Source organism: Mustela erminea, chromosome 18, assembly GCF_009829155.1.
Source record: "Mustela erminea isolate mMusErm1 chromosome 18, mMusErm1.Pri, whole genome shotgun sequence".
NCBI lineage: Eukaryota > Metazoa > Chordata > Mammalia > Carnivora > Mustelidae > Mustela > Mustela erminea.
In genome coordinates, this window is record NC_045631.1 from 46334555 (window position 1) to 46356948 (window position 22394).

The 22394-nt window shown below is 46.1% G+C and overlaps 1 protein-coding gene, 1 long non-coding RNA gene and 1 pseudogene across 5 annotated transcripts in view; 2 read left to right on the forward strand and 1 right to left on the reverse strand.

Annotated features, from left to right (window-relative positions):
- LOC116577742 overlaps nucleotides 1-17823 on the forward strand; it is a 31460-nt gene extending 13637 nt beyond the window's left edge. The window contains exons 3-5 of one of the 2 annotated variants that reach the window (XR_004280596.1): nucleotides 4705-5188; nucleotides 16545-16635; nucleotides 17199-17823. This is a non-coding gene — a long non-coding RNA (uncharacterized LOC116577742). The remainder of the gene's footprint in view (nucleotides 1-4704; nucleotides 5189-16544; nucleotides 16636-17198) is intronic. The other variant, XR_004280595.1, reaches the window with a different exon arrangement.
- Nucleotides 1-22394, reverse strand: part of MARCHF10 (membrane associated ring-CH-type finger 10) — an 85308-nt gene that overhangs the window by 16023 nt on the left and 46891 nt on the right. For 2 of the 3 annotated variants that reach the window (XM_032321379.1, XM_032321380.1), the window contains 4 exons: nucleotides 17019-17153; nucleotides 10392-11805; nucleotides 4683-4852; nucleotides 1824-1933 (listed from right to left, as the gene is read on the reverse strand). In XM_032321379.1, the coding sequence (XP_032177270.1) occupies nucleotides 1824-1933; nucleotides 4683-4852; nucleotides 10392-11805; nucleotides 17019-17153 (1829 nt within the window). Of the gene's footprint in view, nucleotides 1-1823; nucleotides 1934-4682; nucleotides 4853-10391; nucleotides 11806-17018; nucleotides 17154-21189; nucleotides 21789-22394 lie in introns of those variants that run through there. The other variant, XM_032321381.1, reaches the window with a different exon arrangement.
- On the forward strand, nucleotides 9233-9988 carry LOC116577741 (annotated as a pseudogene).

The following is a 22394-nucleotide window of genomic DNA, read 5'->3' on the forward strand; positions in this document are numbered from 1 at the left end:
CTGGTGTGCTCTGTTGTGGGGCAGCAGAGCCTCTGGCTACAGGAGTGCAAATATTTTAGAACAACTGGAAAAATCTACCGTTAGTGAGTCTACAGATACCACCGGTAAACCCAGCAGGGCAGGGTGGTAGCAGCTTCACGGAGGGTGGTGGGCCATGCCAAGATGCTTGGAACCAGCAGGAATCTTCACTGGTGAAGGCGTTCGCCTGGGCTGGACCGTGTTCGTGAGGCCTGCAGATGTTCTGGTAGTATTCCACGGACCCTGGCCTTGTCCGGACGTGTCTTTCTTGGGAAGTCCTACAGCCTCCGTTTCCTGAAATAATCTCTGAGAGGACCACGTGGAAGCTGCCTGCGCCCCGGCTGGCACCCTGACCTCAGGCGCCCACACGGCCTACTTCCTGTCACCGGTGTGACCCCAGACGCACTTCCCTTTCTCCTTTCAGGGCTTGGGGGTGGGGACCCAGAGGCTCAAGCCCCCCGGCCTCAAAATGGATGGACTCAAGATATAATTTATTTCTCAGGAATTTCTTTCTTCCTTTCTTTTCCCCTCCCTTGCTCCTTTCCACCTCCTGATGCCCCATCTCTTCAACGCTGGTGTGGCATTTTGTCCCTTGTATTATGCTTCTTGCTGGTGCTGTTCCGGTATTTCATTCTTATCGAAAGTTTAATCTTCTGTCTAGCAGCCTTCAGATTTTTGAAAGGTTGTAAACAATTGTCCAGACTCACATGTGGCCTTTTGACTCAGCCACGCTTTAGGTCTGGACGCAGGCTAAGGATCTGAACGCCAAAATAACTCCTCTGAAGAGTGACATTTAATTGATTGATTGGTTCCACACCCAGCCTGAAGCCCAGTGTGGGGCTGAACTCAGGACTCCAAGATCGAGACTTGAGCTGAGAGCAAGAGTTAGACGCCTAATGATGGAGCGCCCCCAGGCGCCCCACATGCCACATCTCAAGTGGAAGTAACCACTGGTTCATTAGCCACTGGTGGCTTGTGGCTTCCATACTGGGCAGTGTAGTTCGAAATGTAGGATTGTTTCCCTGAGAACTGAACAATCAGCTATTATCCTGAGCGTGAATCACCTGCCCACCCACGGTAGACTAACTTTTTCACAGCATCAGAACTGCAATCCAGGGATGCCTGGGTGGCTCCGTTGGTTAAACGTCTGCCGTCAGCTCGAGTCCTGGGATCAAGCCCCACATAGGGCTCTCTGCACAGCATCAAGTTTGCTTGTCCCTCTCTCTACCCTCCTGCTTGCTCTCTCTCTCTCTCTCAAATAAATAAGTCAAATTAAAAAAAAAAAAAAAAAAGAATTACAATCCAAATCACCCAGGAGAGTTAATTCACTGGGTATTAAAAAGCACACACTAGGAGCTTATGACCTGTTTATTAACCTGAGTAAAGCAGTTTCTTATTACCCAAGAGTTACTTGATATATAATTTGGGGACCATTTTCTCCAAGACCCTGATTTTTTTTTTCCTTGTTGCTATTAAACTTAAATCACTTCAGCAAATTTGGGTATGGAACTTGCCAGACTATTCCTGTTTCTGTGTCCAGTCAGCTTCTGTGGCTTCCTACGTTTGTCCCTGATCACAGTGGGACCTCGACCAGGGGTGGCGGAGACTTTTGAACTCCACCACCCCCACCACCGCCATGGTCTGACTTAGTACCACAACTTCTCGGAGAAGTGAGCTTAGGGGACATTCCCAAACTCATCCCATGCGAGATTATCTACAGTCCTCTTATCAGGGAAAGCTGTTCTTCCTGCCTGTGTCTCTAACTGACTTTGCCGGGGAGGCGGAGTGGTGTGAGTGGCTCTTACCCGGGATTGCTGGTGCTTCCGGTAGAAGTCAGTCACGTTAAAATCATCCAGGTCGACCAGCAGGCCTTGCTTACACATCTCACAGGTCTTCACAGCGCCTAGATCTGCTCCTTAAATTAAAGAATTCTTTGTTACATAAAACTTTGGGTCTTTACATGTTGACCTCTGGGTCTCTTTGTGTGGACATTTTGGGAGTGAACTTGTGTGTATTAGTGACTTTTAAAAAATTTTTTTAAATCAGCCATCTTCTGTAGAAAAGGGCCTTGAATCTGAGATCTGGAAAATTTCTTTTATAATAATTTTCATTATTATGCAAGCTTCATATAAGCGAAATCCCCGTGACTTTTAAATAACAGGTCTTGCTTTCTGTTTAAATATAAACATACTTGTTCATAAAATTGGAATTGCTACATGGAGGCTGAGAGTCGGTGACACAGGTGTTTGCCAAAAAAAGGGAATAGTGGCCTGTGTTGTTGTGACGGACGTAACACATATCCAAGCAAATAAGGAGGACCCAACTGATGGCAGAAGCTATTCTCAGCCTGTGGTTTCAAAAATCTGCCTTTAGAGGCGCCTGGGTGGCTCAGTGGGTTAAGCCTCTGCCTTCCGCTCAGGTCATGATCTCAGGATCCTGGGATCCAGCCCCACATCGGGCTCCCTGCTCAGCGGGGAACCGGCCTCCCCTTCTCTCTCTGCCTGCCTCTCTGCCTACTTGTGATCTCTGTCAAATAAATACATAAAATCTTTTTAAAAAAAATCTGCCTTTACACTCGCCCAGGTGAGAAAGTGAGGCCCACTCAAGAAAGTGAGGGAGCCAGGAGCCATGGGTGGGAACTAGCCCAGCAATATCTGTGGCCAGTACCTGAGACCAAGTTCAGCCTCATCTGGGAAAAGAAACTTGAGAAAACTTCCTTTGTTGCAGTGGGTTTTCTTTTTTTTTTCTTTTCTTTCTTCTTCATTTTTTTTTTTTTAAACATGCATCCTAGATCAGCACTTTTTCTCTATTTATCCTAGTCCCCAAAGCAAAACTGGAAGATGGGAGAACTGTGCTGTGTTGAAGCAAATAAGCGGTCTTTTCCCCTCGTCTGGAGGCTGCATTTTTGCTAATGATGTCCCGGTGTTTATATTTGCATTAGCAAAATAGAGGACGGATGAGTTTTCAGCATGTATTTGGTACAGATAGGGCTTGTGCAGTTTTAGACCCCAGTTCTATCTTGCCTCACTGGGGACATAAATAGTAAATCATAGAGAACTTTAAAAGACAAGGATAAGCGGTAATCCCATGTCTGCATTTTGTTTGCTTTTTTTTTCTTCTTCTTCTTTCTTAAAGTGCCATTCTCTAATACTTTAGGCTTCTGAGTGTCCCTTGGGTCTTCCGAGCTGAATCCCACTCAGCACACTCCTACTGACATTGGCGTTGACAAGCATTTAGCAGGGTTTCTGTCACACGTTTCACGAGTAATTTTTTCCCGTGCTAAATGTTTAATTGGCCCAAATTTGTAGTAAGATAAAAGATCGCATGGCAGAGTCATTAGCAGCCAAGAGCCCCTTGTTTCCTCCCCGTCTGAAGGAATGAGTACCCAGCTCACTATGGGGAGAGGAGTTGAAGCAACTTGGGTGGTGGGTCTGGGTTGCTCCTGCCTGGGAAGGTGCTCAGGAGGGAAAAGGGATCAGGGAGGAGACAGTTAATCTGATCGTCCCACTGTTCATGCCTCTTTCTCTGGAGGGGGCATGGCCACAAGAGGATGAGACTCTTAGGGTCCCCCCCCCCACCCCCCCGCACCGCCGGGTGCCTGGAAGAATAATCAAGGAGGAGAACACGGAAGAGGAGAGAAAGGATCCTGGCCACGGGGTAAAAGGTTTTCAGGGAGTTGTGTCTGAAAGACACGGTGGTTATTTGTCATTTGGTTCTTGAGTTGCTGTTTCCTGTATTTCTGTTCAAGTTGTCCTTCTTCTCAAAACCAAATTTAATTTTATTTTTTTTAATTTAAAAAATTTTTTTAAAGATTTTATTTATTTATTTGACAGAGAGAGATCATAAGTAGATGGAGAGGCAGGCAGAGAGAGAGAGAGAGAGAGGGAAGCAGGCTCCCTGCCGAGCAGAGAGCCCGATGCGGGACTCGATCCCAGGACCCTGAGATCATGACCTGAGCCGAAGGCAGCGGCTTAACCCACTGAGCCACCCAGGCGCCCTCAAAACCAAATTTTAAAGAAATCCCCTGTTCGCTGCCAAGAAAATGCCAGCTGACCTACCCATGTGGCTGTATTTATGTTGTAACCTCCCCAGGGAGTTGAGAAGGGGCTTCACACCCAGTTACAAGATCTGCAAAAGCCAGAGCTGACAAAGCCAGCATGCAGAAATCTCTTTATCTAATACGGTTCTAGAAAATTTGATCAGTGCTCTTTTCCTGCCCCTACTGCAAAATTGCAGCTTTGCTCAGTTTCTTAGGTGACACCCTCCTTCCCCCACAAATAAAAGGAAGCGGAACTGTTTTTGCCAGGTGTCCATTAGCGGGCATGGCTTGCTGTGTGTTTGCTGAGGTTCAACTGCTGACCTGTTTTCGTTTCCTTCCTCCTGGGAGGAGATCTTAGCATCTCTGCTTGGGCGGGGTAGGATTCAAGCACAGATTCCAGGATTCTTCTCTCAGACTCATTTCTGTCCCATCATTTAAAGGCAACATTTAGTCCCACTGCTATCCACTGGGGCTGTGAACGGGAGCCCTGTGCTGGGGGGGTGGGGGTGGGACATGGGTCTCCCGGCAACTGCTCCCGGAGCTGCCATCAAGGCTCGAGTCCCACACTGTGGTGTCTTGTTAATTATATGGCGAGCGCTCTTGCTGCTCTTCCTTCCCCACCTACCTGATGTTATTTTCACTTTCAGCCACTTTTTCAGGCAATCCTGATGAACAAACTGCAGGCTTCCCACACAGCCGCAAGGCTCCAGGAGGGGGTTGGTTGGGGAACCCCCGGCTATCTGACAGATGCGACACAGGTCTCCCTCCTCCTCCTCCGAGTCCTCCTCCAGGAGACTAAATGGAAAACAAGCCCTGGTGACCGGGGGGTCTGCGCAGTTTCTACAAACTACAACTACTACTACTATTTCCCAGGATGTTAAAGGGAGAGGCCCCGCCAGGGCTGCCCGGGCTCCCCCACGGCTCTCTCTGACCCTACCGAAGATTCTTCCAGGTGACTTATAGTAGATTCACGGACCCTTGTAGTGGACTCCTTGGCAGTTACTGACACGTGTGAGCCAACTGCCAGAAATCTAGAGGCGGTGGACAAGGCTACAGAGGAAGACCATGGAAGAGGCTGGGAGCTCCTCTCCAAGTCGTGGCCACTGTGGAAGTTGGTGGTACACCGTGTTGGTGAGTGTGTGGGATCTGTGGGCAGGAGGCCTGGGTTTGAGGCTTGCCTCTGAAACTTGGGAGTTTGATGACACTGGACAAGTTATTTAAGTTTCTCAGGTCTCTGTTCCCTCATGCATAAGGCCATGTGATGATAATGCCGCCACTGACTAGCTGACAGGGTCATGGGCAGACGGGATGTTGCCCATGATGGTGGTGTGCTGTTCTGCAGACCACGAGTGCATCTAGTGTCTGGCGAAGCATTTGTAGACGGAAATGGCTCAATAGATGTTGGTTGGGATGATGATGAATCAGTGAACCTGGACATGAACTCACTAATAGCACAACACTTGGCCAAGAAATTATGCCGACATTCCAGAATGTAAGCTGCTGGAATCTGATGCAGATGGAATTGGGAAAATGGAAGCAAGTACGTTTTTGTCCAATAAATGATGAGTGAAGACTAGCCAGTTGATGTTCACGTAGGGAGGCTCTAAGAAGCCTAAGACTTGTTCTTTAGCATCCTCATGGACTAGGAAAGGAAAGGAAACTGGCTAGAGACTGAAATCAAAGAAGAGGAAGAAATGGGCATTGTTCTGGAGACAGACATATGTGCTCAGTTTCTTCAGAGACTTTCCTCCCCACAGGAAAGGGAAGTCGCTAAAAAGAAACAGAATTATAGTTTTCCATTATGGGCACAAACAAAAGAAGAGCTATACCATATTTTTCAAAGACTCAATATCTCCAAGATGTCAGTTCTCCCCAGAATAATCTGTAGATTCAATGCAGTTTCAATGAAAATCCCAACAGGCTGACTTTGAAAGGTATATAGTCAAGGACTCTGAAGGAACAAAAAAATGGGGAGGGAGGCTTTGCACCACTGGTTACCAAAACTTATAAAAGTTACAGATATTAGGATGCTGTGGTATTGGATTAGGGGGGAAAAAAACCAGAATAGAGAGCTCTGAAACAGCCTCGGACATTCATAGTTCCGTTATATGACAGATGTGGCTCTTCAGTTTAGCCCAGAAAGATCCTGCAACAGCTGGACATTCATGAAGCATACCTCACACTGCATATTAAACCTCACTTCACATAGAAGTCCAAAATCCATTTCACACTAAGTGCTAAATGTGCAGAGTTAAACTGTAGATATTTTATTTAAAAAAAAATTTTTTTTAAAGATTTTATTTATTTATTTGACAGAGAGAGATCACAAGTAGACGGAGAGGCAGGCAGAGAGAGAGAGAGAGAGAAGCAGGCTCCCTGCTGAGCAAAGAGCCCAATGCGGGACTCGATCCCAGGACCCTGAGATTTAAATTTTTTTAAATTTTATTTATTTATTTGATATACAGAGAGAGACAGTGAGAGAGGGAATGCAAGCAAGGGGATTGGGAGAGGGAGAAGCAGGCTTCCCGCTGAGCAGAGAGCCCAATGCAGGGCTTGACCCCAGGACCCTAAGATCATGACCTGAGCTGAAGGCAGACACTTAATGACTGAGCCACCCAAGTATCCCAAAATTGCAGAGATTTTAGAAGAAAATAGGAAGCATCTCATAATGACCGCAGGTTGCAAAAGGATTTCTTCATCAAGACCAGAAGTTACAAATCGCGATCCATAAAGAAGATGGGTCCATTTGCTTCATGAAAATTAAGAATTCATTGTCATTAAAAGACATCAAGAAAAAAAAAGACAAGCTAAAAATTGGGAAAAGATATTTTCAACACAGGACTGTTAAAGGATTAGAGCAGTGGCCAGAACATAAAAGGGGTTCCTAAAATAAAAGAGAAATAGTCTAAAGGAAAAATGGGCACAAAATATAAGTATTTTGCAGAAGAGGAACACAAATGGTCATTTGACATTTAAAAGAGCACATAAAATGCCTAACCTCATTAATAGTCAATGAGATTCAATGTAAATTAAAGCCACAATAGCATTTTATTCCCATTAGTGAGGCAACATTTTGAAAAGTCAATCAATGTAAGGGCTGGCAAGGAAGCACAATGATAAGACATTGCTAGTGAGACAGTAAGCGGCCATATTTTTTTTTTTTAAAGATTTCATTTATTTTTTTGACAGATCACAAGTAGGCAGAGAGGCAGGTAGAGAGCGAGCCAGGGAAACAGGCTCCCTGCTGAGCGGAGAACCTGATGTGGGGCTCCATCCCAGGACTCTGGGATCATGACCTGAGCTGAAGGCAAAGGCTTCAACCCACTGAGTCACCCAGGTGCCCCACAGCCATTATTTACGATGGGGAAGGTGTGCTAACCTCTAGCTCAGCAGTTCCACCCCTAGATAAATATCCCAGAGAATTCTTCCCATGGGCACCAGGAGACATTTTGCAAGAACATTTATGTGGCCCTGTTTGCAGAACCCCAATGCCCATCAACAGGAAAACAGCCAAATTGTGGTATATTCAGGTAACTGAATACCTTGTGTCGTGAACGCGAACAGAGTAAAGCCAAAAATATCAACAAGGATGCCTCTAGCTAACAGTGCTCCGGGAAATGCAAGTCACAGGGGAATAGATATTCCATTTCTATAGGGTTCAGAAGTAATGCATTTCTACAGAATTAAAAAATGTGCACAAAATATTGTTTAGGGTTGTGAGTTTGAATCCCGCATTGAATGTACAGATTACTTAAAATAAACAAATTAAAAAATTTTTTAAAAATTGAAAGCAAAGGAATGATAAATGCAATGCAAGAATCGTTTCCTGGGGCTGGCAGAAGGGGTTGGGAGGGTGTAGATGAGGGAGGAAGATGAGATAGGGTGGGTGAGGGGCTCAGGAGTTCAAGTAAATTTCTGTTAGCTGGAAGGCAGGCACCAGGATATTTGGGTTTTGTTTTATTTTGAATTCCTTAATTATTTGTATGCATTAAAGTAACTAACCAAGGGGAAATTTTTAAAGAGTATAAGTGGCATTGAGAAATGAGCTTGAAATATTAAAAATGAGGCATATTATAAAATATGAGCCAAAGTATACTAAGAATTGGATTTATATGCAAAGATAAGAGACAGGAAGCAAAGTTTTTTTGTAGTACTTATCTCTGGATTATAGGATTACAGGTGATTTTTCTTTGAAGTTTTTATTTTCCTATTTCCTAAAATGAACATTTTTGTGATAATAAGAAAAGCATAAGGTTTATGATATACAGGAAAAAAAAGAAGGTGTCTGATCAAGTACACAAGTCATAGCTGTTTAATGCATTGCCATACCGAGACATGGATGCCGTTTTCAAAGAAATCATTTTGAGCCCAATGACATCATTTTGGGCTGGTAGAAGCCTAGACTCCTCTGACAAGTGGGTCTGAAGGTGTATTTCTGGGGAGGTGTAGATGGGTATGTGTGAGGCTTTTTGGCCCTTAACCATGGGTCAGTGTGCTGGTGGCGTCCATAATACGGAAAAGCAAAGGACCCGCCAACAGGAAAATTACTCATTTCTGTCGCTGGATAACAGACCTAGAGGAGTAGACGGGCTCCATCCTGTGACCTGTCTTATCCTCCTACACTCTCATTCACTGCCATGGAATTTTCCCACGTGCAAATGAGTATCAGTTGGATAATTAATGGCCCAAATGAGCTGTACTAACACACACAAAGAAGGCTTGCATTCAAAGAAGCCATTTCCAGATCAGTAAGCCAACATTAGGGTGTGGTGACACCTGTCATAAAGGAAACGGCCGAATCCTGACATGATATTTAATGATGGCTTTAAAAGGTATCAAATTTCGTAGCTGTGAAATATCCCCAAATCATCTTACAAGACAGTGAAGATCAAAGATAAGAGTAATCCATAATAAAGACCTTCTGTCTCTCCCATGCATGAGAAAGAACACAGGAAATGGAAGCAGGGTTACCCCAGTGCAACCCTGCAGAGAACCCAGGTAACCATGGTAACTGGCTGGAACCAGACTTTTGGTTGGAAAGATTCAAATTCTAGAGCTGTTGGTTGGATTTGTGCAAAGTCCCATGAGAGAGAGCTGGTGAATTTCAAGTGCAGAGTGGTTCACTCTCTGGGGAGATAGCAACCTTTTTTTATAAAAAAATCCTGGTTCCTGAACTTACAGAACCGGAAATAACGTGTGGATCTCTATCCTCCTGCGGCCATCGCTGAAGCGCCTGGGGCCACAATGAAGTTTGATCCCTTTGTGACTTCTGACTGGAGCAAGAACTGGAAATGGCATTTCGATGCGGCTTCCCACATTCGCAGGAAGATCATGTCTTCCCCTCTTTCCAAAGAGCTAAGACAAATACAATGTTCGGTCCATGCCCATCCGAAAGGATGATGAAGTGCAGGTTGTGCGAGGACACTACAAAGGTCAACAGATTGGCAAGGTCGCCCAGGTTTACAGGAAGAAGTACGTCATCTACATTGCACGAGTGCAGCGAGAGACGGCAAACTGCACAACCGTCCATGGGGCATTCCCCCTCGCAAGGTGGTTATCCCTAGTCTAAAACTGGACAAAGCCCGCAAAAAGATCCTTGAACCAGGGGCGCCTGGGTGGCTCAGTGGGTTAAACCTCTGCCTTCGGCTCAGGTCATGACCCCGGGTCCCAGGATCGAGTCCTGCGTGAGGCTCTCTGCTCAGCAGGGTGCCTGCTTCTCCCTCTCTCTCTCTGCCTCTCTGCCTACTTGTGATCTCTGTCAAAAAAAAAAAAAAAAAAGAAAAGATCCTTGAACAGAAAGCCAAATCTAGCCAAGTAGGAAAGGAAAAGGGCAAATACAAGGAAGAAACAATTGAGAAGATCCAAGAGTAAAGTAATCTTCTATGTGACTTGAAATAAAAACTGTTAAAATGAAAAAAAAAAAATCCTGGTTCCTAATGGCTGGTGAGAAACGCTAGCTCTACACAGCAGTTCAAAACCCCTTACGTCTAGCAAACTTGCCTTCCTTAAAGTTACGGTAACAGTATTCAAGGAAAAAACACTTCAGGAATACTGAAGAGATTGAGCTAGAAGACCAAACATTTCCTCATAGATACATGTATCTTAAGAGCAACAAAATAGACAATTTCCTCGATATAAGCCACATTAAAATGCCAAAGAATGGCCTGTCTAATGAGTTTAAAATTCCCATGACGCTCTAATGAAGGCACTGGTTATTTCTACCTGGGAAACACAGAATTTTTTTTAAGAGTCTCATGCTCTACCGACTGAGCTAGCCGGGCGCCTCAGAATTTTTTTTAAAAAGTGTGTACATCCAATTATGAAAATTCCTCACCTTTCCTGTAATTTCTTGAGTTTCTCAGGGTCTGCCTTTATCGTAATGGCTTCCTTTTCATCTGTGAAAGCAGAGACTGCCAGTCCGTTTCCATTATCATTTTGATTTGGGGAATCAGAGACTGCAAAGAAAGTAAAGGGTATGTTTTCTTGAAGGGACCCGGGCACATGCAAATGGCCTTGTATATTCATTCTTGATGGAGAGGAGGTGGAAGACTCCACCAAGGACAAGTTGCTTTCAGGATTTAATGAGAGGTCTTCTGTGTATAATGGAGCCCCCTGCAATGGGCTTGTTAAAGTAACATCTTCTTCTTCCCTGACGTCAAATTCATGTGCACTGTTTACTGGAAAATAACTATGGTTTTCAGCACTGACAAATAGATTCCTATTTCTAATAGGGGACAGTGGTCGACGAACACTAAACCTTGAGTTTCCCTCTGAGTCTGCACTCTGAACTAAGGTAGATGACATTGACGAGTCTACTGGAGTATCTCCTCTCGTAGCAGAATGCATTAATGATCCAGGAGTGTTGTAAGATGAACTCGCTGGTGATCTTGGAGCTGTTGATCTACCAGAAAGAAAATAGTCAAGAGAATTACTAGAGCTGTTTAGATAGGCATGCCAATCTCTTTCATAATCATGGGTACCAGACCTGTCTTCCATTGAAATACAATCTCTAAATACACTTTCAGCACTGAGGTCACCATCCAGACTAGATTTGGTGTCCCATGAAGGAAAGGTGCTGTTCTCATGTTTACTGTCACCACTGTCATTCTCTTTAGGAGATCCTCCAGGAGGTAGCTCGGGGTCTTGAAACACCCTTGGCCCAAGAGGCGGCGGTTTGGTCACGGGCTCCATTGCATTGCTTATTCTTAAGGAGCCATAACTGGACTCATTTCTTCTTACAGAATTAGCTCTCCAATTTTCAGGGTTTTCTTCAAAATTTTTATTTTTGGTCTGAGTAGCCGATATCCCAAGAAATCGACTTCTCTTGTGATTGGGAGGAGAACGAGTTGGGTGCATACCAGCCAACAAAAGTTCTTCCTCGACAAGAGTCTCTTCCTCAGTGTCATCACCGTCTCCGCCAGGGTTTAATGATAAAATGGAATAAAAGTCTTCGTCTCTGAACCTAAATGGTGCCCTTCTTGGTCCTCCCGGGTTGCTGGTTATGAGTGGTGGCCCCAAGGACTCACTCAACATTTGAGGACTGTTTGTTCCTTGGAAGGCCTGACGTAGGCTTGGATATAGCTCATTCTGGGAAAGAGCACTTGGGTCTCCTTTTTTGGCTCTCTCAGGGGTATTCTCAGTCGTGGTCATTAACTGTGAGGATGAGACGAAGTTTCTTCTCTCTCGAGTTGGCCTCTTCAGCTTAGTGTCACTTGTCCACATTGGGCCCTCTTGTTGAACTACTGGATCTGCATGCAGAAAAGACAAGTTTGTCGTTTTACTATAGGTGCTCATGGACGAAAGACCCTTAACACCAACACTGAGAATCCCTCAAGTCAACAAAGAAGCCTAGAGAAGAAAATATGCTTGGTTAGGACGGCTGGATGTACAAAAGGACAACAGTAGAATTAGCTTTCTTTCACTGCTTTCTTTTGTACATTTGTGGAGCTTAGACTGGTTCTGGGGAGACGGGGTGACCCTGAGGACACAGATTGTTTCTGTGGAAGCTTTTGGGAAGACTGTCCAGTCCAGGTCAGCCAGGGCTGGTAATGGGGCAGTCTCTCGAATGATGGTTTTCATTCCAGTATTTATGGAGAAGGAAAACCAGCCCTCCATGAAAACCACCAGTGCCTCCTCATCTGGTTTCATTCAGCGTACATTTATGACACTCCTGCTTCACACACAGCTTTGCAAAATCTTAAGGAAAATATAATCTACCTTGGCAGATGGGGGGAGGCTCTAGAAGCTGGTGTCCAGTTACCCTGATGATTTTGGTTATATTTACTGCTTAGTGTGATAAAAATTATAACCCTCTCATGAGATCATTACCTGTTCTTTGTCATTAGCCCCCAGTCGATCTGTAACCTCTGGGTATGAGAGAATTCTTCCCCCTACCCCCTGATTCTAAAGTATTAAGAGATGTACAGGAAGGAGGAGGCAAAGAGCCCAAATGAGTAGGAATTTCTAGCGGTGAAGTCACGTGGTCAAAACCTGCCTTATAAAAATAATGATTAAGCACTACTTACTGAGGGTGTGTACGGACTGGGCCAGGCACTATACTAACTGCATTACATACACACATTTGGGCCTCACAACCCTATGAAACAGGTACCACATCACACCACACTATAAGCAAGGGCACCAAGGCTTAGGGAGGTCCCCTCGCCTCCTGGAGATCGTATTTCTAGTAAATGATGGTGCGATCACTTGAACTCAAGCCTGCCTGACGCTATGGTGTTCTCAGTCCCTACCCTGAGTCCCCCTTAAGAAACTGGGTGGCCTTTCCATTTCCTCATGAAAATGAGAATCCATTTAATTCATTGTGATGCTGTGTGTGCTGTTCACGGTTTTTTACCCTCTCGATGCGGATAGGACACTGTAAGTACTTCTCTGATTCCATTTCTCTTTGTTTTCTCTCTGTTCCCTCCTGGCGTCGGCCTTCCTGCCCGGGTCCCCTCATGACGTCCTGCAGCATCTAACGAGGCACTGCTGTCCTTGTCATTCAGCTTCTAAAGCCACTCACCCCACAGAGGGGACAGGACTCCACCAGCTTGGGAAGGCCTCTGTCGGTACTAGCTCAGGCAAGGATTTGATTTGCAAATCCTCAGAGCATCTGGCCGAGCCAAGGGCCAAGTCAATACTGACTCACTTTAATTGAGGGCCTCCCGGGGAGCACCAGCTTCTAACGTCCTAATACTCTGTAAGCCTCTTTTATTGTTAACTGCATGGGACACTCAGCGACACAGTGCGCGTTTTTACTCATCAGCTCTTCCAGAAATCAGTTAAGCTCTCCTATCGGGCCCCTCGTGGGTTTTCGAAACCCCAGCAAGAGATGAATCAGCAATTCCAGGGAGCTCTGAGCAGCTTGTACAGGAGTGGAGCTGGTTTGGATCGTGGTCTGAGGGACACATGCTTCTGTGTGACCCACTGAATTCTCTGGATAGTTTAGGGCGGGTGGAAAAAGTGATAACAGGAGATTTGGAAACACAGGCTCTGGTTGATTCCTTTTCATTTTGAATTTGATGAAGGGCCTTGGAGATCAGCTCACCAGTGCTGGGACCCAAATCTTCTGGTCTGTCCCTGAACAGGTAGCAGCCCCTCTGCCCTGAGCCAGTTTAATCTGGACTTCAGGAGACACCAACGCAAAATGAGCCATTAGGGCAGCTTCTGAAACGGGGAACTGGACACTCAGCGGGAACCACAATTTTTTCAAGGAAGCTATGGGGGTGCCACCCAGGGACACTGGCTTCAGAACACAGTAGGATGATGCCTGCGGGTCCCAGCACAGCCCAGGAACGCATCTTCACCCTCTTTGCCACCACCACCGCCTTCTCTTGAAAGGTCCAATCACCCTTTCCTGACGTGTTTCCCCTAAAGGTGGCAGGTGGCACCATTGTATATTTACTCTATTTTAATCTGATTTCTTATGTCTACCTGAGAGGGAGCAGATCTCATAGCTCTGGGGCTCGGATGAAACACCCCCTTCGGTATGCTGGGATGTACTATTCATAGACCAGACCCTACAGATTCTGCCGAATGCATCTGGGACCCCGTGTGGACTTCAACTTAGAAGTGGGGGCGCCTCCCACATCTGGGAGTTCAACGAGGTGCGACGGAATGTTCTAGAGGCAACAAGATGAAGCCAGAAAAGGCCCCTGTCTGCCCTCAGGCTCTGTCCGATCTAAACTTCTTTATGTGCTTGACCAGCCAGTAGTTTTCCTACATTCCAAGAGCCATAGGCTTTGAACTTTTTGCTCTGGTTATACAAGTAGTCGCTCTTCATTTGAAGAAATATTGGAACTTTCAGAAGATGAAGAAAACAAAATCACCCATAGTCCAAAACTCAGATAGCCATTGCTCCTGTTCAGGAACTCAGGGGTGGGTTGCCAACTCAAGACCCCCGGGTTATTTTCATCCTATGTAGGGCTTTGGTTCAACCTTTGAACACTGAGGCAACCACTTTCACGTGGAGGCTGTATGTTCTGGTTTACCTCAGGCCCCACAGCCCTGGTTATGTGTTTCTCCTGCCACATCTGTCTGTTCCCTGATGGCACTGAATTTACAACTCTGAGCTCTCTTACCTAGCCTTACCTCTTCAAAAAACCAAAATTGGAATATTTGGGTACATCCAACTTTATGTCCTGCTTTCTTTCCCTAAAACTTTTTATTGTGAGCATGATCTCCTGCCATTAAATTCAATTATTCTTTGAGAACAGGATATTAAGTACAGGTTAAGATACATTACATAAATGTATCATAATTTAACTCTTCTCCTATTCCTGGGTATGTAAGTTGTTTCATGGTTTTTGCCATTACAAATTACCCCAAGATAAATGTCCTTGCTCATACAACTTCCACTGTGTGTCTCATTAGACCAGATTTGTAGGCGTGGAATTGCTACATCAAAGATTTGACCCTTCTAAAGACTTCACAGATGTTGTGTAATTCCGGTTTGTAATTACCCTACAGGTAGGATATGAACCTATCTCTCATAGCTGTGTCACCAGCAACTCATGCCAAGGGCTTGGCATAGCATCTGACACAACAGTGCCCAGGAAATGCTACTCATTTCACTACCAGTATTGAGTATTATTTTAAAAACCTTAGCCTGGGCGCCTGGGTGGCTCAGTGGGTTAAGCCGCTGCCTTCGGCTCAGGTCATGATCCCAGGGTCCTGGGATCGAGTCCCGCATCGGGCTCTCTCTCTCTCTCTCTGCCTGGCTCTCCATCTACTTGTGATTTCTCTCTGTCAAATAAATAAATAAAATCTTTAAAAATAAATAAATAAATAAATAAATAAAAACCTTAGCCAGTTTGGGAGGCCAGATTGCTCTCGTGCAAATTCCCATATATTACTTAGTGAGATTCAACTTGTTTTGGTTTTTGGTTTTTTTTTTTTGTCCAAATGTTTATTAGGTTATTATGAAATTATCTGCTATGCCTCTTCCCATTTTTCTATTAGGGACTCATGTTTTTTTCTTATTGATTTGTAAGAGCTTTCTATATATTACCTCTTTGCCACATTTGCTTCAAATCTCTCCCTGATACAATTCAAACATCTGGCTCCTACTCCGATTTATGCAAACCACTTTAGCATGTGAGAGGAAAAATTAGAGACTAGCGAGGAAAAAATTGGGGGAAGACAAGGAGCCCTTATCCTTATGTAAGAGAAAACTGAATATATACCAGAAAATTGGGACAAATTCTCAGTGAATTTCAGGATAACAGAAGATGTCTTCTGGGTACAGGCGGAAGACTGTATGGAAACCTCATGGGTTCAGAAATGTTCTATGCATGGGGAACCTCATCTTTCAGATAATATTCAGGGGTTTACTAAGGTCACTGGGGAGATGGCAGGAGAGAAACTAATAATAATTTGTGCCCACTAGAGCTGATCAATACATTATTTCCTTTAGTTATTACAGCATTACAGTGAAGTAGATTTTATTATCTTGAATTTTAGACAAGGGAACTATAATCCAGAGTGTCTGCTTGATCAGCCCTTGGCTCCAAGGCTAGGAGAAAGACGACGTTGGAGGAATTAGAAGACAGGTTTTCTCTTCTCAACAGGAGGTGTTAGATCACTAGGAGCCTGTGACATCCGGTTGCTATAGATTCACGTATGCTCTCATTGACCCTACTTCCAAGCCATCCAAGCCACTACAGTGTCCTATATTTACAGGTGTCCACCAAAGCATAGATCACATGTTAAAATACAGCCAACTGCATTCATTGCATGGTGAAGTGGGATGCTCAGTGGTTTCTCCAAGGGGAAGACTAGGTCCACGGCAAGGTTGGCTGTCCAGTGTCACTTTCTTTGAGTGCCATGGAGACTCCTTGGGTCCTATGTCTTCTGCCACCACAGGGGAGGGTAATGTGGTCAGTGGAGCAGCATGGCTTAGGAAGCTCAGGCCTGAAAGAGGGGGGTATGCACCAGTGTTTGGAAATAAAGCATATATTTATTTCGATGTTTTTTCTTACACACTGAGATCCTGAAACCCTGGGTCAGAAGTGAGAAGATCCCTGTGGGACATGAGCAGCCTGCCACCCGCAGACACCCATCCATCCCTCCTGGGCCAGGTGAGATATCCCCAGAGTTGCACACTGCTTCTCCACCCTCGTTCCCCACCCCAACCCCACCACCTGCCACCCAGATGCCCTCTCCAGAGGCCAAATGGCTGCCCTCCACTTAAAACTATGCACAATCACGCTTAATGGAATAAATGGGAGAAGGAATAAAAACAAACTACCTACCTTCTCTACCTTTTCCTGGCAGCCTTCTTCCTCTTGAAGAAGGAACTAGAACTAATGGTTTGCTTTCAAAACCTTTTAAGCACTTCATTTTAAGGTACAGTCTCCTCCACATAAAAGCACACGTGTCTAAAAACCATACAGAATTCACCAGGTAACAGTTCAAGTCAGTTCTCTCCAAGGACCAAGATGCATGAGCCACGAGTCCTTACCTGGTCCCCTGAGGGCCTGTGCCTTCAGTCTGCTTCTGTCCCCCGGCACTCTTGGGTTCTGCATTTCTGGGCTGACTGTCAGTCTCCCCAGGTTTGGCCTCCTCTTCCTTGATAAAATCTGTGATGCCTGGGCTGCTGAAAGGTGTAAAAGCTTTTCAATAATTAATTTTTTTTTAACAGGAAAACAGCTTTTTCATAAAGAATGCTCAAAGGGCCCAGCAGTGGGGAAGGCAGTTAAGAGACTGGGCCCAGCTGGTCAGAGAAGAACTGGATTTGGAACCTGGCTCTGGGACCTTGGAGCTGTGTGAGCTCGGGAAGATCACTTCACCTCTTGAAGCCTCAGTTTCCCCACCTAGTAAATGAAATAATAATACCTAATTTGCAAAGTCGTTATCACCATGAATGAGTACCTGTGACACCTGCAATGCAGAGTCTATAAGGGAGTGTGTCCTTTCGCTAAGAAGTGTCTAGTTTCCCATTCATAGATGTTGGGTTGGGCATGTTGCTAACATTGTCAAGAACCATCTGCATTTGGGACACACAAAAGCCCTCTCCCCAACTGCACTTCCAAGGTTGAATCACAGCCTATTTTGTTTCTATATATCCTGAGGTGGTTTATTAGCAGCTCACATGGCCTTCCAAAAAGGTTCCAGGCATCCGGGCTAAGTATACCTGTTTTCTTGGCTGTGTGCTATGCACCACTGTACTGGATGATAAACTCACAGGAAGATGGTAGCTGGAATGCTAATGTGGGTTGAGGTCCCAATGAGTATTTTTTTAAAATTCCCATTTTGAACCGGGTTGCTAATTGGTTTGAATCATCTCACATTCCTTCTGCGCATAAGAAGCATCAGCGCATGTGGAGTTTGGGGCAAGAGTTCTAGTATTTTCCATGCCCCTCTGCAAGTTCTTGGGTTTACAAGGCAGTTAGTCAAATTGTGACTATCTGAACTAAATCTTTTCAAGAGAATTTGCTTGGCTCATCCCCTCTTGGACAGTTCAGAAATTTCACAAATGACATGGCCAGCAGGCAACGTGGGTAAAACTGAGAAGGCCCTTGAGTTGTGTGCGAGAGAGCAGCTGTTCTTGGCCCGTGAAGACAACTGGTTTGATGTTCCCAAGTATCAGTTGTGGTTGTGTGAATAGTTTTTGTCCAGATTCAGGAAATGAATGAAAGTTCTCCATGGCGGCTCATGAAGTTGAGTTTAATACGATGATTAGGTACACCCTGCTTCTCCTGATGGGCCCCAGAAGGGGAAGGCACTCGGTTCTGTGCCCCCTAAGAGAGAGAGGACCATGTTCTATTGGGGACGTGCTAGAAAGGAGGCTGCCAGTGGTGAAGGCTCATGTAGGGCAAGTTGGTGGAGCCTGGAGAGGTGACCAGAAGGGAGAGAAGAGAGTTCTCCAGAAACTGAGGATCTATTCTTCAGAGAGTGGAGGGTAGTGATGAGACACAGTTTCCCCAACCTTGAGGAAGGTGGGAGGGGCTTTAACAGTACAGGACCCTGCATGGAGGAGGGGAGGGAGACACTTCCTCAGTACCAAGGGTTTCTCCCTTGTCTCCTAGGACCTCATCCCTCCCAGTTCCCAGCCATTGACAACTGCCTCCCGCCTTTCATCTGATGACAGGGCAGGAGGTGACAGGATTCTGACTGAGCAGACAGGGGACCAGGGAAGGAGCAGGCTTAGGGCTCCAGCCCAAAGGTCCCAAGGCATAAGGATTGTGCTTTGATTTCCAGCAGGGATCCCATCAGAATATTCACATTTCCTTCACATCCCGTGCAGTAGAAACTTACACTGCCCCCAGCCTCATGCCCCCAGCCCTCTCCACGCCCTCACACATGCCCACATATCACAGGTGTGTGATCCTCCTCCCCAAGGACCTTTCTTCCCTAGACTGAACTAACCAGCAGTTTCTTCCTAGGTCTGTTTCCAGTTTTTCCCCCCCCTGACTCTGCTCTGATTCTGCTTTGACCAGAACTTTCAGGATTTCTAGGACCTTTAGCATTTACATATTCTAACATTGCCTGAGGTACGCATCTTCTTTCTCCTACTGGTTGGTAAGCTCCTTAAGCATGAGGACCCTGTCTCAGCCAGCCTGTGTTGCCTTGTCTCCTGTAGGACAAACAGTCATTGCTTAGTGGGATTTGTAGGGCTCCCGAAGATGTGTTCAGCTACCCAGCTACTATAGGGGATTCCAAAAGTAGAACAACCTTTTTCTCGTGCTAAACATCCAAGATGACTTTAGATAATAGGTTATATTGTCTTCTTGTTTACCCAAAAAAAAAAAAAAAAGTCTTTCTTCAAAGCACCAGATCTTTTAAATGATTTTCAAAAATTACCATCTTGTCTCTGAGTTTTCAGCAAATGAAAGTCTTAAAGCTGAAAACCTGGAAATTACTTTACTAGGTCTGGCGGTGAAGCTGGTAGTGTGGGCAGGAGCCTCTGACTCTGGGCAATTTGAACCTCAGTATTTACAACTGTGAAATGGGAATATTCCTACCTTGCTGAATTATTGCCAAGTTTAGCCGTAATGTACATAAATGGCCTCACTCAGTGTCTGGTGTTTATTAGTTGCTCTAAATGGTAGCTGTAGCTTCTGCCATAACCAGTTTACTATTACTACGACTAATTGGGAATCTGAAGTCACTCCCATGAGAGAACTGGACTGGACCAGAAACTTGTTATGTAGGTTTCATCAGTTGAGAATCATCTATTCAGCAGCTTTCACTGCTGTGCACGTCTTGCTACTCCCTCCCTCAATCTTCTATAAAATCCAAAAGGCAAACAGCAACTCCCTTTCTATTATAATCTGTTCAACAAATACCCATGTGCCTTTGCTATGTAATAATTCACAAAGATGAGTAAGACATTTTGGTCATGACCTTAAAGATTGTAATCCAATTTAGCTGTACCGTTGACTTCTTCCTTGTGATGCCTTTAGAGTCTATGAAAAGCAAATTCTTAACAAAATATTCTTTTTTCACCACCTGAAATTGCAGTCACAAATGAGGCAACCTAAGCTGCAGAGCTTGTATGGGCCCTGATTGCGGTTCCTAATCCCCTTACCCGTGACCAAATCGGACCAAACTTCAGACCTCTGGGGCTTTTCCAGGATGGTCCTCCCTGTGGCATGGGACATACATTAACCAGCAGAAAGAGGCAAGTTATATTTACACTTTTACACTCTTCAGGGAGGAGGACAGACAGACCCCTTGCTTTCCAGAGGAGGGAGAGAATTGTGTTCAGGAGTCTCATTACCGTGACTCAACACCCTGAAGTCTGCCAGTGAATTTGGGGGAGACTTTGGTTTGCTTTACACCATACCCTCTTGTAGTTATCTGAGCAAGGTGATGGCTCCGGTAGAAAAGAAACCCAATAGCTATTTAGATCAAACGTGTCTGCCCTAGTTCTCTTGATGATGCTGGGACACGGTCATTGTTGACGGAGTAGTTCTTAATTTGACCAGGAAAGAGGGGGGAAAAGGTAGTCATCTCATATTTATACAAGGCCCTGCTGATTGAGAACCAAGCCCACATAACGGTCCAGCTTCCTTCCATTGATCAGGCCTTGACGTCACTTGCCATACACAGACACGGTTCTTGAGAGACAACGTCGAAAAGAAAGAGAGAAATTTACAATTCCTAAACCTTGACATTCCCCCCCTTCCCCACCGTTGACTAGGAGGTGCCAAGATTCTAAGAGCTGTCTTCTTTAAAAACAGTATTGCTTCCTTTAGACCGTGGGAAGCGTTCGTGGTGCTGCCTCGGTGTAAAAGGCAGCATTCCGAACAGTCACAAATAACAGGCCGCGCCTATTCGCCGCTTTGGGTGTGCTGGAAACGTGCGTCGTCTCACATACCCAGAGGAGATCTTAATTAAAGCATAATTATGGACCATAAATATGTTTTATTTTGGAGCCCAGGAGGTGGGATTTTTGATTTGGGGAGATGTGGGGCCTAATAAGTAGGCAGGAAAGGGAATGTAAACAGTGACTGAGCCCTTTAATTTGTCCCCTCTCAGCGCGGTTCTCAAGGGGTTTCCAGTTCCAGCCTGAGCCTCGGGAAGCACCTGCCCCCTGCCCACCGCGCCCCACCGCAGGGACCTGCGCGTCGTCGCCTTGCGCCTGGTCACGTGGCCCCTGGCTTCCGGGGAACGCGGAAGGGCCCCACGCGGGAGTGAAGAAATCCAAGGAGTCTCGCGAGATGACGGGATTTTATTGGTCGCTCACTCCTAGGGCGCTGTGAGGGAGGAGGTCGGGAGAAGGGGCAGCGGGTGTCTGGTCTTCCTGCTCCCCTGCACACCTCACCGCCCTGGGTTGGTCGTGTGACCTCGCCCTCCGGTCCCCCTGCCCTCCTCCGGTCCACCTGGCTTCTGGAAGCTTCGCGTCTCCCTCTCCCTGCCGCTGCTGTGCTGTGTGCCTGGCCTAGGGCGACTTACCACACCAGGTAAATTTTACTGGGCCTCCTGGGGCCGGGCAGGCACAGCACAGGGGTCTCCACCGGGGTGGGGCTGGAGACGGGGAAGTAGCACAGGGTGGCGGGGGACTCGGGCACGGGCCCCGGGGACAAGGAGGGGGGGCTCATGAAAGAGGGAATGGGCCCCGGAGGCAGATAGGGGGAGGGGGCCTGGGCCGCCGGGGTGGCAGGTGGCACGAGTGGCAGGAGGAGGCAGCAGTAATTGGAATTGAGCTGCCGAACGGGGGAGAAAGCAAAGACGGAGCAGTAAGGGGAATATTCAACACAGAACAGGGGGTGCTCGCTGCTGTCACCTGCACAAAAGAAAAAGAGCAGTCAGGAAGCAGCACTCACGGTGGGTAAGGACATTAAAAAAAAAAAAAAAAAAAGCCTGTGAATGAATCAGAACTCAAAAAGTGTTCTTCGGTCGGGCGTGTCCAGGTGTCCTAGCGGCAGCAGGCTTCGATCTCAGAGTCACTGAAGAGTTAACTGAGGGACATGGCCTCATCATCACACCCTGTTCCAGCCAATAGTCTCTGGCATCCCTGCCAGACGCAAGAAAGTTCTTTCCCCACCATGTTCCTGCGTGGAAGCGCTGGGTCCCTTCTCCTCTCCCACAGCCAGTCTAATTAGCTGTGCTGGCAGCAACATACGGTGGCTGGCAGGGTCTCACCTAGATAAGGCTCTCCCCCCACCAGTCCTCCAGCTGTCCACAGGAGGAGGTGGCGGTCATGCCCTAATCTGGCCTTTCTGCTGCAGAGAAGAGGCCTGGGAAAAGAGAAAGAAGCAGAGAGATCCTGGTGGGATCGTGGAAAGGGAGAGGGACCAAGGAGGAAAGAAGCAGGTGGGCGAGGGAGGCGTCCAAGTGAAGTTAATGATTTGCTCGCTAACCTCACACTTAATCTGCCAGCCTTGCTGGA